This window comes from Acomys minous (assembly GCF_964271855.1).
Source record: "Acomys minous genome assembly, chromosome: 3".
NCBI classification, from domain to species: Eukaryota; Metazoa; Chordata; class Mammalia; order Rodentia; family Muridae; genus Acomys; species Acomys minous.
This window is the reverse complement of record NC_140485.1, coordinates 143,874,179-143,890,101: the sequence shown is the minus strand read 5'-3', so window position 1 is coordinate 143,890,101 and position 15,923 is coordinate 143,874,179. Positions and strand designations below refer to the sequence as shown.

Here is a 15,923-nt window from a genome sequence, read left to right as displayed (position 1 = left end):
ACAAGCAAAAACAGAGCTAAGGGCGACTGGCTAGAACCTCAGAAAGTCATGAGGCATATCAGCCAGCCACCAGCACCCATCATGGCTCAAGGTTGTGTTTATGACAATGAATCTTGACTCGCTTGTCCATATAGATGGTCACATGTCTCAGATGGCCAGTGACCACCCTGCGGGGTGCGGGGGTGGGTATGGGGGACACCAGTAAGGGTCAGCATCCCACACAAGCACTGAGAAGCACAGTGTCAGTTCCTGATGTAACCCACACAACCCCACCTAGCTCTGCCAAGCAGACACTTGGCCTGAGGAGACAGGGTTAGGGACGAGGAAGGGGGCCCTGTAGAGCCTGTCTCCTTTCAACACTGGAATGAGCAAAGCAGTCCTCAAAGAAAAAGAAATGGTGTTAGTTCTTGCTGATTGATGATCGGGTGAGGATTCGAGTTGACAGCCTACACTAACACTCCTGCAGGCAGCTCTAGAGGGGCGTCCAGGGAGGGCGCCATGCCATGCACTTAACCCCATGATGAGAGAAAGAGAAAGGGGCAGGGTTCAATGCTCCACCCTCTGTTTCAGTGTGTAAAATGTCCCACTCACTCACTCACTTCCAGAGGCAACAGGTCTGGCTAAGACTGTCCTGGAAAAGGTCCATGATCTGTATATCTGGTTTCTTTCTATAGTAGGATTCTCCCTTCCTCTGCTCCCTCCTTCACCCTGCCTCTCCCCCCCCCCACTCACTTCTTCTTTATACTCTTTTTAAAACATGAGTTCTTCTAAAAGAAGATGAAGGGATGGCCTGTACCCTGGAACGCATTGTCCCTCCAGAGGCAGGACGAACAGGGCAGGGCCAGTCTTCCAGCCAGAACAACAGGAATCCTCTCTGCCTATTCAGTTCCCTGTGAAGAATGTGACAGTGACCTGAAAGCAGACTTATTACTATGCTTAGTTTGACTCATCTTTGACACAGAAGTATGATGGAATAATACAACACGCATCTTACACTCTCACAAAGCTTGGGGAAACCACACAGACAGCTTCAGGGAGCAGCTTCCACACACAGGAAGTGTCATTGCCTGGAACCCCAAACCATAAACAGATGACAAACTCAAAAATACTTCTCCCCTTCCCCCTTCATGGCACCACCAGAAAGTAGAAGAACACTGAGGGTTCCTCCCAAAAGCTAACTCATGTGTGTGCGTGTGTGTGTGTGTGTGTGTGCCTGTGTGTGTGCCTGTGTGTGTGTGCATGTGTGCGTGTGTGTGTGTGCCTGTGTGTGTGTGCCTGTGTGTGTATGTGTGATGCTCACACAGAGATGCTCATGCATGTGTGCATGGTTGTGTATGCAGATATACATGTGGGGGGATGAGTATACATGTTTTTGTGTACAGATAGAGGTCAGAGGGAAACCCTGAGTGCCAACTCATCAGGAGCCACTCATCTTTGTATATTTGAGACTGGTCTCACATTGGCCTGGCGCTCATCAAGTAAGCTAGGCTTACAAGCAGTCCAATCCCTGGGACTTGTCAGCCTATAGCCCGTTCTTATAATCAAATGTAAGTTCTCACACTTACAAGGCAAACACTTTACCAAATGAGCCATCTCCCCGGCCCTTAAAGGCCAAATTTTAAAATGTTTCATTGTATTTAGGGAAAAAAAATCACATACTTCCACATCTTCTATTGGATTAATTAATAATCAAAACTTGACTGTACACTAAATCATTTTCAGTTAGTTTCATCTAGAATAATTTTCTAAATAATGAGCATTGATAGAGTTCCCCTCATTATTGTAAAAATATTATTTATTTTTGTTTTGTTTTGTTTTGTTTGACACAGGGTTTCTCTGTGTGGCTCTGACTGTCCTAGAACTCACTCTATAGTCCAGGGTGGCCTTAAACTCAGAGACCCACCAGCCTCTGCCTCCTAAGTGCTGTATTTAAAGGCATGTGCCAGCACCACCCCAATCATGAAATCTCTACTTCATATCAAAATGCTCATCAGTAGAGAAGACTATAACCTTTTACATGACCTCTGATGTAAAGAAAGATGCTGTCCTGGGTGCATAAAGGCGAGTCATGTCTGTGCTGGGGGCTCTCCGCACTTTAGATTAACTTACAGTTCTTGATGTTATAAGAACCATCTGGTACAAAAAGCAAAGGGCGTGTGTGTGGATGAAATTCACATGGAGAGAAAGGGGTCTACCTCAGAGACAGAAGCAGGACTCCATGAGATGGAGACAGTGCAGCCTGGACATGGCCAAAGAGAACAAACTGGAAGAGGTTTGGGTATGAAATCTTGAGCACTCGGGCTGGGGTTTTAGTTATGTCATATATCTATAGCAATGTGTAAACTAACACAGAGACACTCTTCACCTCAGGAGTTCACAGCCTTGCTGCCCTGAAGCTGAAAGATACCCTAGGAATGCGAGTCACTGACCCACTAACCCAACAGCACACACTCCCACTGTTGCCCGGAGTGCTGCCAACACATCTGCTAGGTTTCTGAGCTCCTCGTGAAAGCACAGAAGCTAGCAGGTGTGCACACACCTGTGCGGCCAGAGGGACACAGCCGGGATGGCCCTCCTTGGGCCAACAGAAGGGAGGGCTTTTGAGTCCAGCTTATGTGGAAAGTTCTTTTGTTTGATTCGTTGGTTGGTTGGTTTTTGGTTTCTCAAGACAGGGTTTCTCTGTGCAGCCTTGGCTGTCCTGGACTCGCTTCGTAGACCAGGCTGGCCTCGAACTCACAGAGATCTGCCTGCCTCTGCCACCCAAGTGCTGGGATTAGAGGCGCGTGCCACCACACCTGGCTTGTTTGTTTGTTTTTGAGACAGGGTTTCTTTGTGTAGCCCTGGCTGTCTTAGAACTCACTCTGTAGACTTTCAGACCCAGCCCTCATTCACATCAACTGATCACAGGTTCTCTCGCACAGACGTGTCAGGGTCTCAGCCTGGAGACACCTACCTTCATTTCTGGTCCTTTGTGACAACAGATGAGTTGACCAGAAGCGAGCTATGTCCTGAGACATCGGACAGTTGTCTTAAACTCAAGAATCCACTTGGGGCTCAAAGTGGACCCCTTGTTGCTATTGCCTTGGTTACTCGATCATAAAGACAAAACACCCAAACCTACAGGGGCAACTTTTATGCACCAGTCGTATTTTCGGTTGTTGCATATGGACTTGAACCCTAAGCAGTGACTACAGACCATAACTCCAGGACAGGCCCGGAATGGAAGTGGGGGAGGCACCCGCTAGAGTGTCTGGACCTCCACAGCCCTCAGAGTCCTCCCTGTTACAAGAAGTCACTTCTAACAATGACAAGAATCTTCTCTGTCACTGTCAGGCTCCGGCGATAAGAAGAACTTGGGGTCCCAGCCTGCTGAGAGGCCCCCAGCACCACAGACCCCAGTGCAGGGATGCAAGGCTAAAGCTGTGAAGTATAGAACTGGGTTGAGAACTCCCTTCAGTGAGGGCCAGGAGGAAAAGGAACAGAACAAGGATGGGTTGGTGAGAGGAGAATTGAAAGGCCCCAAATGTAACTGTGGCAAGAATAAAATCGGAGGGAGAAAATGAAACCAAGAACAAGAAGAAAGCAATGAAGTTATCAGAGAGAGAGGAAGGGGTGTGAGAGAGAGAGAGAGAGAGAGAGAGAGAGAGAGAGAGAGAGAGAGAGAGAGATCGTATGTGCATGTACCCCATGCCAACTTTACTGTAAGCCACACAATAAAAATATGAATAGATTTGTGTTTCATCAAAGTGAGGTCATCCTGTGACCTTCCTGGTGTTGAAAAATCTAGTTAATTTGGCCAGATATTATGGTATCAAATTCTCATCTGTAATTCCCTTGTAAATCTAAAATATAAATGTGAGCTGACGTCTTACTCCATGCTATTTATTTGTGTTGAATTACAACCTTTGCTTTTTGAGTTTCAGCCTGGAACTCTAAAACCACAGAAGAGTGTGTCTGCGGCTCTCGCTTGGCGTAACTTGGTTTTCATCCACGTGAAATTAGACTTCGTTGAAAGATTAACTCATGTTCTGAAGCTTTTCCTCATGTGGGATGCAGCATGGACATCCAAAGTCTGGAGACACACAGTGACAGCACCCTGCTCCCTACCTAACCCCTCACAGAGGTGGCACTTTTACTGTCTGTAAACGAACTCATTCACAAAGAGAAATCATCTCTTCCAATTTCTTCTCTAGCCTCAAAGTGTTCATGGAATTTCCTCATTGTAAACCTGTGCTTGCATATATGGAATCGTGTGTCTTTTGATATAGAGATAGATAGATAGATAGATAGATAGATAGATAGATAGATAGATAGATAGATTTTTTTTGAGACAGGGTTTCTCTGTGTAGCCTTGGCTGTCCTGGGCTCACTTTGTAGACCAGGCTGTCCTAGAACTCACAGCGTCCCACCTGCCTCTGCCTCCCGAGTGCTGGGATTAAAGGCGTGCGCCACCACACCTGGTGCTTGATATATTTCTTAACCTGTAAATATTACCTTTCTCCTCCAAACCCACAAGCCATCCTTTGGGACCTGTCCATCCCATAGTCCTGGCTGGTCACAAAGGATACAAGATCCCTTTAAGCTTCTGTGCCATGGTAACCCACAGGCATCCAGGTTCTCACATGTGTCCTGATCAGGGTTTTAAGTTATTCACACTCTTCATTTCAAATCAGAACCAAGTGTTTGGGTATAGACATCACGCAATGAGCGGCTAGTCGAAAACCTTGTGTTTAGTTCCCTCCTCCTCCTCCACCTTCCCAGGCTGTCTTGTGCCTTCTCTGGGAAACGGACATCTCCTAAGAGCATCAGACATAGTCGAAATGTGTTGCCAGAAGAGGAAAGGGAGATGTGGTCCAGACCAAGGGGCACAGTGTCACAGCTGCGTGGTCTGCACACTACACTCCACCATCACTCAAGCAGAAGGGGATGGGACGACCAACAGGAAAGGAGACTGTGTCATGGACTGACCGTCAGTGATGCTCTTCTGAATCCACTTGTGCAAAATGGTACCCTAACCCTCCACTCTCCTTCCCTTCAAAGACCCAAGCTGAAGACCACAAATCGGACAGCAGAATGCCCGCTGTGTGCTGGAAAGAATGCCAAACCCTGCGCACAACCAGGCCGTGCAGAAGGTGGACAGACCCTCTGGCTGGTTCTGTCCATGCACACTTCCTCCCCAAGAGGTGAATCCGTTTACCCATTTCTAGAAGACATGGACAGGATGAAAGGGAGCAGAGATCATGACCTTCCCATCTGCCTGGTTGGCCCATGTGATTCCACAAGGAATCTGTTTTGGTAGTGCCACTATCTAGTCGCCTGTTAACAACACATGCGGAAGTATGCGAGCTGGTGGCTGTGTTCTCTAAAACTCCCATGCATGGGCTAACGGCATAATCTGGATTGGAGAATGAGCAAGGCCTGGGGGCCATCAAGTGTTAGCTTTAAGCCCCAGAGCATGCCAGGTACCCTTTGCCCCCATTCTATAGGAGAGACCAACGAAGTCCAGTCACTTGCCTAAGGTCACATACCCATCAAGAAAGGACCCGTCCCCACATCCTCATAGGCTGAGTCCCATGCACCCCTCCAGGGTAACATTTCTGTCATTTACAAAAGGCTGAACGCAAACCTTGTATGGAGGAGGCCTGTCTTCACGAACACCAAGACGTCCCCAAACAGACAGAAGTTAATTTGAGAAGAGATTAGCACCACAGAAAAACCTAGAGCACCTAACATTTCCCAGTGATTGACCACAACAAATGTCAATTAAACCTTAAGTGCTTTCTATTGCAACCACAGTCTTTAATTTTCTAAATTGGGGGGTAAGGGGAGAATAATCATGACAAGTAGTTAATAGCTTTAAATATTTCTCCTGGATGCAAAAGAAACAACATTTTATGTGTTAATGTGATTTTAAGACAAAGTGTTCTTGGGGAGTGTGGTAAATGAGGCACTTCCTGTATGGTGTAAGACCAACTCCCAGCTACAATAAAGGGACCCCACAAGCATCTGGCACCCACGGAGCCCAGGAAACACTTGCAACAGTGTAAGGAGCGAGACTAAGGGTCAGAGCTTGAAAGCAAGACGCTTCCAGAAGGGGTGGGACAAGAAGAGAAATCTGCTGGGTTTTAAATTGTCCTGGTTACCAATGTATTTACACACACACACACACACACACACACACGGTGGGAGGATGGCAGACAGATGGACAAACTGACAGACAGGCAGGCAGATAGACAGCACAGCTGGGGATTGGTACTTTTAGAAAATATGTGGTGACTGCAGGAGGCTACTGCTTACAGCTTAGACTGCTAGTGCTCAGATCTCCTTTTGAGAATTGGCTTGTTTCCCTGCAGAGCTTAAATTACTCAAAGTGTGTGCATGAGCTCTGTACATGTGTGAGCATCTATATATGAATGCATACATGTAAATCCTACAGGCTCCTTGGGGTAGGGCAAGACTGACTGACTGAGAACTCCCTCCAGTCTCCAGCCTCCAGCGCGGTCCTAATCTATCAGTCACCATGAGACACAAGGCAGGGCCCTAGGACTGCCCCAGAAGAATTTTAGGTATGAACAATGAACTCACTCAATCTCCCTCCTTCAAGCTGTTGAAAAACAGAGAAAGAGTGGGAAAGGAAAAGGGCTGGCCAATTTGCCTCACTTTTGCAAAGAGCCTCAGCTCACTGAGGAGCCCCGTTTTCCCATAGGATAAGCACTCCCCACTCCCTGGGGCACTGACCACTACAACACTCCTCTCCAGAGGGGCCTGCTCACCACCTTAGTGTTTTCTCAAGCACGTGTTCAAAAACACATTTAAGTGGAATGCTTTCGTTTCTACAGATTGCATTAATTATCGGCTCCCTAGCGCTCGGGCCGGGCCGCGGGGCTCTGCAAACACACCGGCCTGGCGGAGTGGCCGCGGTTGTGTTGGCCCGAGGTGGACGGGCTCAGCCCCCATCCACAGCGCGGCTTCTGGCACCTCACCTAGAGCCTTGGCGTAGCCAGTACTGCAACTAAGAGAGACAAACTTAGAGCGGTCAACCGCAGTGCCACATGCGCTCGGGAGCGCGCCTTGGCGCGCACAGCATCCTGCCCCTGAGGAGAGGACCCACCAGAACAGGACCGCTCCTCCGTGCCTCCTGCGCTGCAGATTGTTCCTCCTCTATGAGTTCTCCAACAAAAGAAAGGTATCTTTAATTCAATGTCACATCTGCTCCTTCCTCGGCTCAGTTGAGGGTTCTCTGCGACGTTCTGCCACAAGTAGGAGCCCAGGGGCTGCATCCCTTTTGCCCCCAAAAAGGGAAGAGTGGGTCCTCCTGGCACCCGAACTGAAGACTGCCCGCTCCCTAAACCTAGGCTGGGTCGGCATTGGCTAAGTGGAAGCCCACTCCCAATAAGTTCTCTCTGAAACAGCTGAGAGGCAGCGGTGGTCTAAATCCTTGTTCTTGTGCCGTCCCTTCTCACCCAAAGTGGGGGACTCTGTACATCCCCGCGTGCTAACTCTTCTATCCTAGGCTGGGAGGACCAGCAGCCCTTCACATCCGAGTAGCTATCGACCCGGAGACATGCATGCCCACCTGTTGGAGCTCGCCGGGCCACCTGCTCCTGGAGCCTTGTCCAAGAGGGGAGGGTGGGTTCTGAGAGAGAGACGAGGGAGGAAAGCGGGGATGCGGCCGGGGACTTACCGTGAGCGCCGAGAATTTCTGCGCGGGCGCCGGCGGCAGCAATGCGGCGAGCAGCGGCAGCCAGCACAGCTGTGGCGGCAGCATGGTGACGCTAGAGGGGACCAAGCGAGGCAGGCGCTCCAGGCGCTACGTCCTGGCACGCGGCGGGGAATCTGGTGTGCGAGCGCGTGCGGACGGGCGGGCGGTCTACAGCTGCTCCGCGGTCCAAGGACGCTGATGGAGACCGCACGGCCCCTCCAGCTGCGCTCCCGCCGGCGCTCCTCGAACTCTGTGGCTGCCCCTGCTGCTGTCAAATAGCCCTAGCTTCCCGGATCCTCCCCTCCCGCCCTCTCCGCCCTCCCGCCCGCAGATCTCCTCCCTCCGCCCCACCTCCCTCGGCCACCGCGCCCGCGCAGGGGCCGCCCGGCGCGCAAGGTTTCGAAGGAGACAGCTAGGGTTACCAGGGCCAGGCAAGCGCGTTCTGGTGCTATTTGCACCCCCTCCTTCAAGTAAAAGCAAGGGCACACCTTACAGACGTGCATACTCACACAGCACACAGGCTCCCGAAGATGCACTGCGCCCCGCCCTTCTGCCCTGGGGCGCCTTCTGTCCCCACAGCGCCTTGGTTCTCCTAAAGCTTTGCATTTACCAGAAGGCAGCCCTCTGAGATGCTAACTGGTGAGTGGCTCCTCAGTAGAGCCTCTGAGGGCAAGGCGAAGTCTTGCATCTTTCCACAGGTTAACCCTGAGGGCGGGAGGGGTCTGGACACAGATCTGTGAGGCAGATGACTTCCTTGAGTTGGGCAGACTTGGAAGAAAGTGGGCGCACACGTTGATGTGGCCGCTTTTAAACAGCTTGGTCAAGCATTTCAGGTGTTCTGCAACACGTGTGGTTGAGCAAGTTGTTGACTGTGGTGGAAGCCAAGGGGATTTTTGTACACCAGGTTCTTCTGCAAAGGGACAGCATTGCTGAAATAGTTTAACCTTGGCTGGTAGCTTCACAAGAAAAGGCCCTAATTCTACCTCACACAGAAAGCCAACAGGGAAGACTTTGGAGAACAAAGAATCAATTGACTTGTCAGGGCCTCTCTGTGGGGAGCAAAACAGCAAGCTCACCTCTAACTTTTCTCTCCCTCTGCTGTTCTGGTGAGAGCCATGCTTCTCTCTACGACCAATCAGAAAACTGCTACCCTGCCCCCTTCCCCATGCTGAGTCCACTGGGCTTGTAGAAGTGAGACCATCCATGCAAAACAGTCCCCAATTCACCAGCTCTGCCGTGCCTACTTTCAAGAGGCCATCGAGAGTGGCCTATGAATTGCTGGTGTTCCCTCGGTGGAACCCCTCACCTGCGCCATGTAAGTTAGCCCCATAAGTTCATTGTCTCTCTGAGTTGAACCTTGGTGGAGCCCTGATTTGTTTCGCCATTGAGGCCTTATGAGGAGAGGTAGGCCTTGCCCATGTCTCCCCAAAGAAGGCATTCTTACAACACATGGGGGGAAAGCATCTTCTAGAGACAGCTTCTTAAAGAAGTCTTCACAACCTCCGGTCTAGCAACCATTGAACACCCTTCCTATATTGAGGACATTAGTGGATCACTGTACCAAAACCTTCTCAGGGTCAGACTTGGTCCAGGGACAGGCACAACTGTGTAAGCAAATAGCATAAATGTCGACGTAAAAATGAAATAATTGCTGTGCTCTAACTTCTATGACGACCCAAAGAGACCGCACATTCAAGTCGCATTTGGTACAAAACATTTTCCTCTTACATTTTATTTCAAGGGCGTGAATTATTAGGTGGAATGTCTGAGCTCTTCTTAGGACTCAGACTCTGAAGATGGCTTTTTTTTGTCCACTCTTCCACCGTGAGTGTCCAACAACCAACAGGCTTCATTGCTCCTATTTTACAGATAAGATACAAAAAGAAATGGCCGTCTGTCCTGGCCAGCCACAGAATGAGGGGCCAACTCCAGATGTCCTAACTTGGAACTCTGGCAAGTCTACTTACTTCTCCCTGGAGATGCAGATGGCAGAAGAAAACTCCTTGGCGCTCACTGCTCTGAATCCTCGAATCTCAACACATCTTTCATGTGTCCTCTGGGGTTCCAGAAAGATCAGTGTAACAATGTGATTTTCCAAGACACTGACAGATGAGGCGGACTAGAACCTTCCAAGACCCTCTAACTTTTGGAGGCACTCACATGGACCCAAGGCCAAGTTCTGTTTTCTCAAAGATGCTCAAACTGGAATTTGGAGAGGTAATCAGTTCTCAACGGGTGGAACAAAAAATAAGTGGTTTATTAAAACCACCAAGAAATGGTCTTGTGTGTCAGCCACTTCCCTCAAAGTTAAGGCAGGAAGTCATCAGCTCACACATCTGAGACATTTCTGCAGGGATAAAAAATATCTCCTTCTCCTGGAAATGGACTTTGACTTTCAAGCAATAAGTGTGGCAGGCTCACTTTGGGATGTGCCCTGTGGATCCCAACTTTATATTTCTGTCATTAGTGAAAGATCAAGTAAGTCCCTAGGATTATCATATACCTTATGTCTCACTCCACAGACTCTTGTTAGCTGTTAGCACTGCCTCTTTTTTTTTATTGTACTATGTTAAAGTGACGTCATTTTACTCTTGGTGAGGAGATCATTCGCTGTAGCTATCATTTCTGCCTTACTTTAGCCAGCAAAAAGAAAAAAAAAGGTGTCAGGCATTTCCCCACCTCCCTGTACACAAAAAACAAGCAGAGTCAAGTGTGATTTGCTTGTTTGGTGACGTCCAAGGTTTACTTCAGCAGTCCTTCTGAGGCTGAGGTGGAGCAAGCAGCTGACCACTGTGCCGACCACGGTGCCAACAAGTGCGCGTCATGGCCATCCACCAGCTGCTTCTTCTCATAACATTTTCTCTGGGTTCCTACTTAACTCCTCAGAGGAGGAATCTTCACAGATCCTCCTGGATTCCTTCAGTTATCTCTGTGTAAAGGCCCACGGGTTTTTTCCCTTAATTCCCCCATCCTCTTCTTGGACTGTCTTTACCTGCCTACCTCTTCCTGTAATGTGGTCCTCTCAGACCCTGAGATGTTGAGGAAACTGGGGTCTCCTCTTAGGGCTCTTAAACTTATTAATGGAAGAATGTAAGAATGACACAAACAAAAGTTTGAAGACAATTTTATTAGAGTTCAAAGGGACAAACACCCCAGGACAGGCCAGCTGCGAATCTTAGCAGCTGCCCACAGGACTAGGGTGAAGGAGATAGGGGAAGTCACTCTGTTTGGGCCAGCACAGAGGACAGACACACAGACAACATGCAGTGACACGACAGGGAGGGTGACTGTAAGGAAAGGTGAGGAAGTCCGTTTGCTTAGAACACAGAAAATATGGAAATTGAAAAGGTATACTTTCCTGAGTAATTCGGAAATGTGGGCACATTTATGGAGTTGCCTTGCTGCCACCCCATAGGCTACTGCACTGGGACTGCAGGTCCTGCCAAGAATATGTACAGTGTCTCCTTGAAGGAAGAATTACTTCGCCCACCTTTTTAGCAGGCTTAAGGTAAGCCTGCCTTCCTGAGCGTGGTCCCTTGGCCAGGTGATTGGCCCAGCCCAGCATCTACTCTCTTGACCAGAAGTTTTCCCTTGATAGGCTTTTATTGCTGCTCCAACTAGATGGGCAGCCCGAGGCCCCATATCCATCCCTAGCCTTTGTTAGGGTACATGAGTCGACCTTCACAGAGATCATCAGGGCCACCGCTCCCGTTTCCTGTGTGTGCCAAAGTTGGTGGACTAGTCCTTCTGTTCCATTGTAAGCCAGCCTTCCTGTCCTACACATGACACACTTCATACCGACACTGCCTGTCGCTTTCATGGAAATAGTTCATGATCAGTCGGCCAGCGCATGCGTGTTAGCTACACCATGCCCACAGGGACTCTGAAAGCAGTCTTCTATAGGCAAAAATGAAGGGCTCCAGATGGTCACAGGACATGCTCAGGAGCAGGTCCTAACATGGCTTCACCTCAATGGAGTTTTCCCCTACTCAGAATCTCTGGCTTTTTTAAGAGACTAGGAAAGGCTTGGGCCGCAGCCCAGCCCAGTTTGAGATGCTTAGTTCTTAAGATTTGAATAAAGTCCTGGGGGGGGGCGGATGGAGGGGTGGAAACTATAGGCACTTCACCCAGGAGAATGTGTGGGCATCCACACATGTGCACACCCACCGACTGGTTCCTTTGCATAGTTTGAGGTCTACCTCAAAACAAACAGAAGCGCTTTATGGTTGTTTCTGAATTATTGACGATTCGTCAACCCCAGCACGGTGTTTCACAACTTAATGTTTCCAAAGAAAGCTCTGCCTCACAAAGCCACAGGCAGAATCATCACCTCCCTCGAGAGACCATGCCTGCAGCACTGACGACAGCTGCGAAAGCCTACAGGAAGGGTAAAGTCCTATGGAAGCAGATGGGTGATTCATTCAACCTAATAATGGGTCTTACTGAATGTGCAAAACACCTTGTGAGGATTACTGTCAGTACTCAGGCCCCATGAAAGATCTGCCTCTCCACTCCTGGAACAGCCTTTGTCACGGCGTGACACTTGCAGACTATATCACCTTCAGAGTTAGTAAAATCCACCAACACCCCAGATGAAGCCATGTGCAGGTCTGGTCGCAGAAACTGAGTCGGAGCTGAGCAAGGACAGCCTCCTCCAAGCTCACATGATCTAGACCACATCAGCACTGGCTCTTCTTCCTACCAGAGCCTAGATGGCTCATCTCCCTGTGAACCAATCCCAGGCTACCTCGGACTTGGTCCTCCTTGTCAACCTAGCCTCGATCACCTCAGGACTAGCTTCCATACTTGCTCAGCCAACCTCAGGCTCCATCCTCCTTGTCAGTGGAGCCTAACCCACCTCAGCAGAGGAGAACCAGCCCTCCCTGTGAACTGACCTAGACAATCTCAGGGCAGAGCCCTCCTTGTCAACCCAGCCTAGGGAGTCCCTTCTTCCTTCCTGTCTTCATGGGAGACATACCTTCAGAGGAGAAGGAGGGAAAAAAAAAGTTTTTAAAATGGTGAGAGAAATACAGCTTGCCAGGAGTCCTCTGGGGCAGTGTGGACCACACAGACAGAGTTTATATGGACAGAAAACCGTGTAAGAAGATACTCTATTAAAACGAGCTCTCCATTAACGTCCAGTGATTCTCTCCTCCTCCAGCTCTCTCTGACCAGCCGCGGTGGGACAGAGTTCCACAGACCCTCCAGGCCACAACCCCTTCTCTGAACATTAAGATGTATCACGCAGAGATAAAGCTCTCTATGCATTGCAGACAAACAGCCTTGTGCCTAAGCTGCCTGGCAGTAGAAGCCCATGATGTGAGGAGGAAACCTCGCCCCGCACCCCGCAACAATCCTGCGTGTGCACTGCTGTGTGTTCCCTAGACAGCGTGCCCCTTGTGCAGCTGTCCTTCATCAGCTGGCTCTGATTTGTCTTCAGAGCCAAGCATGTCTCAATGCCTCCAGCCCAGGAAGCTGAAACCGATTTAGTCCTGGCTACTTTTGTCTCCGGCCCCTGCAGTGCCTTTTTGTCCCTAGGAAACTTCACCTAGAGAGATTCAGGCGTTCTTTCTTTAGTTCCTGTAAGGTAGTTTAGCCTCGAGAGCACCCAGACTAGGGAAGCCTACAGTTCAAGAAAGGAGGGCAGAAAGGTTGCCTTCTACACCCTACACGTTTGGCTCTTTGGCTGCTCCATGTCCCACGCTAACACACGTGTGGGGAGGAGCAGTGAAGATCCAAACACAACTGCACAGGGATAGTGGCCCAGCACCAGCCCACTGACTCCAGCTCCACCTCCTCAGTAAGTTCCTTGTTTGTTCAAGCACTTGGAAGCTGCCTCCTCCTCCGTAACCTGACTTACTCTTTCTCTCACATGTGCCAACAGCTTCAGTGCTCTCTGAACACTAACACCAGTTCTGACCCTCACCCTTGCAGCGCTATGGCAGAGCAAGTCACGTGCTTCAGGTGTCCAGGACACACAACAGCTGTTTTAAAACTTCCAGAAGGCTATCTGCGGAGATGCATCTGGATTAAATGGAGTTGTGACTTTGGGCTACGTTTGCTCTTGGAGCAATTGTACCCAAGCCAAGATGCCAAGGGCACCCCCACAATGATGGGGCAACACGGTGAGCTCTGTAATGTGTTTGATGTTCAGTGTCTAATGGACTCGGGGATTTCCACAGTGCGTCCCCAGGGCTTTGAGCCTCTAAGTGGACATGACTTGGGAAAACGGTCAATATGAAAGTACAGCTGGAACCATTTAGCCAAAAAAGAGAGTCTTGAAGTCCTGATACGTGGGAGGCAAAGACGGGCAGATCTCTGTGAGTTTGAGGCCAACCTGATCTACAAAGAAAGTTCTAGGACAGCCAGGGCTGTTACACAGGAAACCCCTGTATTGAAAAGAAAAACCAGAAGAGAAAAAAGAAAAAAAGAAAAAAGAAAGGAAGGAAGGAAGACTGGCTGTAGGCATAAGGTTATTGTGGGATTCAAACGCTGATCTCTGTAGCACCACCCCATCTCTGGTTATAATCCTTGTCTCGGTGTTATGCAAACACGGCTCCTGTGTTGTCCCCTGATATGCCAAAAAAGCAGTTTATAGGCAATCCCTGAGCAGAGGAGAGACTAAGGATGAACTTCCTGCCAGCCAGGGAAGGAAGAGTTAGAGGAGGAAGTAGGGGATTCAGCCATGGGCGGATGTCCAGGAGGAACCAAAAGAGAGTTCAGCAAAGAAAGCTACAAAGCACAAGTATCTCTGGGATGTACGCTGGGAGGAGATCAAATTAGCTTAGAGGGTTTAGAATAGAATAATAACTGCTCAGTTTTTGTGCTGTGACGCTTACTATTAAACAAATATAAAAGGGTCTCAGGTTTCTGTGTGATACCCAGGTTAAGAGAGAAACTGAGAAACAAAGACAGTTTTATAAAAATAACTGCAACTACTTATCAGAAGTAATTTTGAGCCTGATTTACCCATTTTTAAGGTTTTGTAAACTTTATTTTTAAGAATTTTCAGGTTTTTAAAAATGTTTCAAATACTACTGGAATTTACATAACACTATTAAGAGTATCATGCTATTTAATCTGCCACTATGTAAGAGGAAACTAGCTCATGACACAGTACTCTTACAAATAAATATCTTTTAGGGCCCTTCCCACCTTGTGGGTGTTAAAACATGGAGAGTGGGCTGCAGAAAGGAGCTGTCCTTACTCTCCAGGAATGACAACTTGCAGGACAGATGGGCACAAACACAGACAGACAGACAGATGGATATACACAGAGAGAGAGAGAAAGAGGGGGCGGGGGGGGAGAGAGAGACCCATCTGCATGCCTATTTCTCAAAAATGAAGACGTGCCAGGATCTCCAAACCCCTGAAGATGTGCCCAGTGAACATGGGATCCAGAGCTATGCCCTGTGTGCCCTACCGGGAGCAGGGCAGCACGGATAATCTTCCCCTTCTGTGCATATAGAAGGTAAGACACAAGAAACAGAAAGAGAAAAGGCCTAACCAGCACCAAAATGAAGCATCAGAGAAAGAACAGGCAAGGTAAGGAAGTAAGGAGGAGAGAGAGACAGATTGAGTACTTACTCAAACAAGAGTAAGGAAACAAGCCAGGTGTGGTGGCGCACGCCTTTAATCCCAGCACTTGGGAGGCAGAGGCAGGTGGATCACTGTGAATTCAAGGCCAGCCTGGTCTACAAAGCGAGTCCAGGACAGAGAAACCCTGTCTCAAAAAACAAAAAGAAAAAAGGAAAAACAAAAGAGGACACTACCACCCTTTCCATAAACCTGCATAATTTCATAGCTACACTCTAAATACTTATCCTTAAATGGGCAGATAATGTCGCTTTCACTTGTCATCAGTGATGCTTCTTTTTGCCGCAGGAGACCATTAGAGAACGCCACAACCGGTCAGGATGCAGAGAGCACCTGACTGGAGTGCCCAGGCATTCGATACACCCACACCTCCTGGACCTAACGCTTAGGAAACATCACAGAAGAGGGGGCAGAAAGACTGTAGGAGCCAGAGGACCAGCACATCTGCCACGAGGTTGTGCTTCCTAGCCATGATAGTGTATTAGTTACTTTTCTATTGCTGCGATAAAAACACAGCGACCAAGGCAATTTACAGAAGGAAAGGTATGTTTAGGACTTACAGTTTCAGAGGGTAAGTCCGTGACCATCAGGTCAGGGAACACAGAAGCAGTCGGGCACACGTGAC

General features: G+C 49.0%; 1 protein-coding gene across 1 annotated transcript in view; it reads right to left on the bottom strand.

Moving 5' to 3' along the window:
- The window catches only part of SMOC2 (SPARC related modular calcium binding 2), a 124,509-nt gene extending 116,524 nt beyond the window's left edge, over positions 1-7,985 (bottom strand). Inside the window, exon 1 of the mRNA XM_084777464.1 lies at positions 7,685-7,985. Within this exon, the coding sequence (XP_084633590.1) occupies positions 7,685-7,768 (84 nt within the window). The 5' untranslated portion in view covers positions 7,769-7,985. The remainder of the gene's footprint in view (positions 1-7,684) is intronic.
- Positions 7,986-15,923: the final 7,938 nt, after the last annotated feature.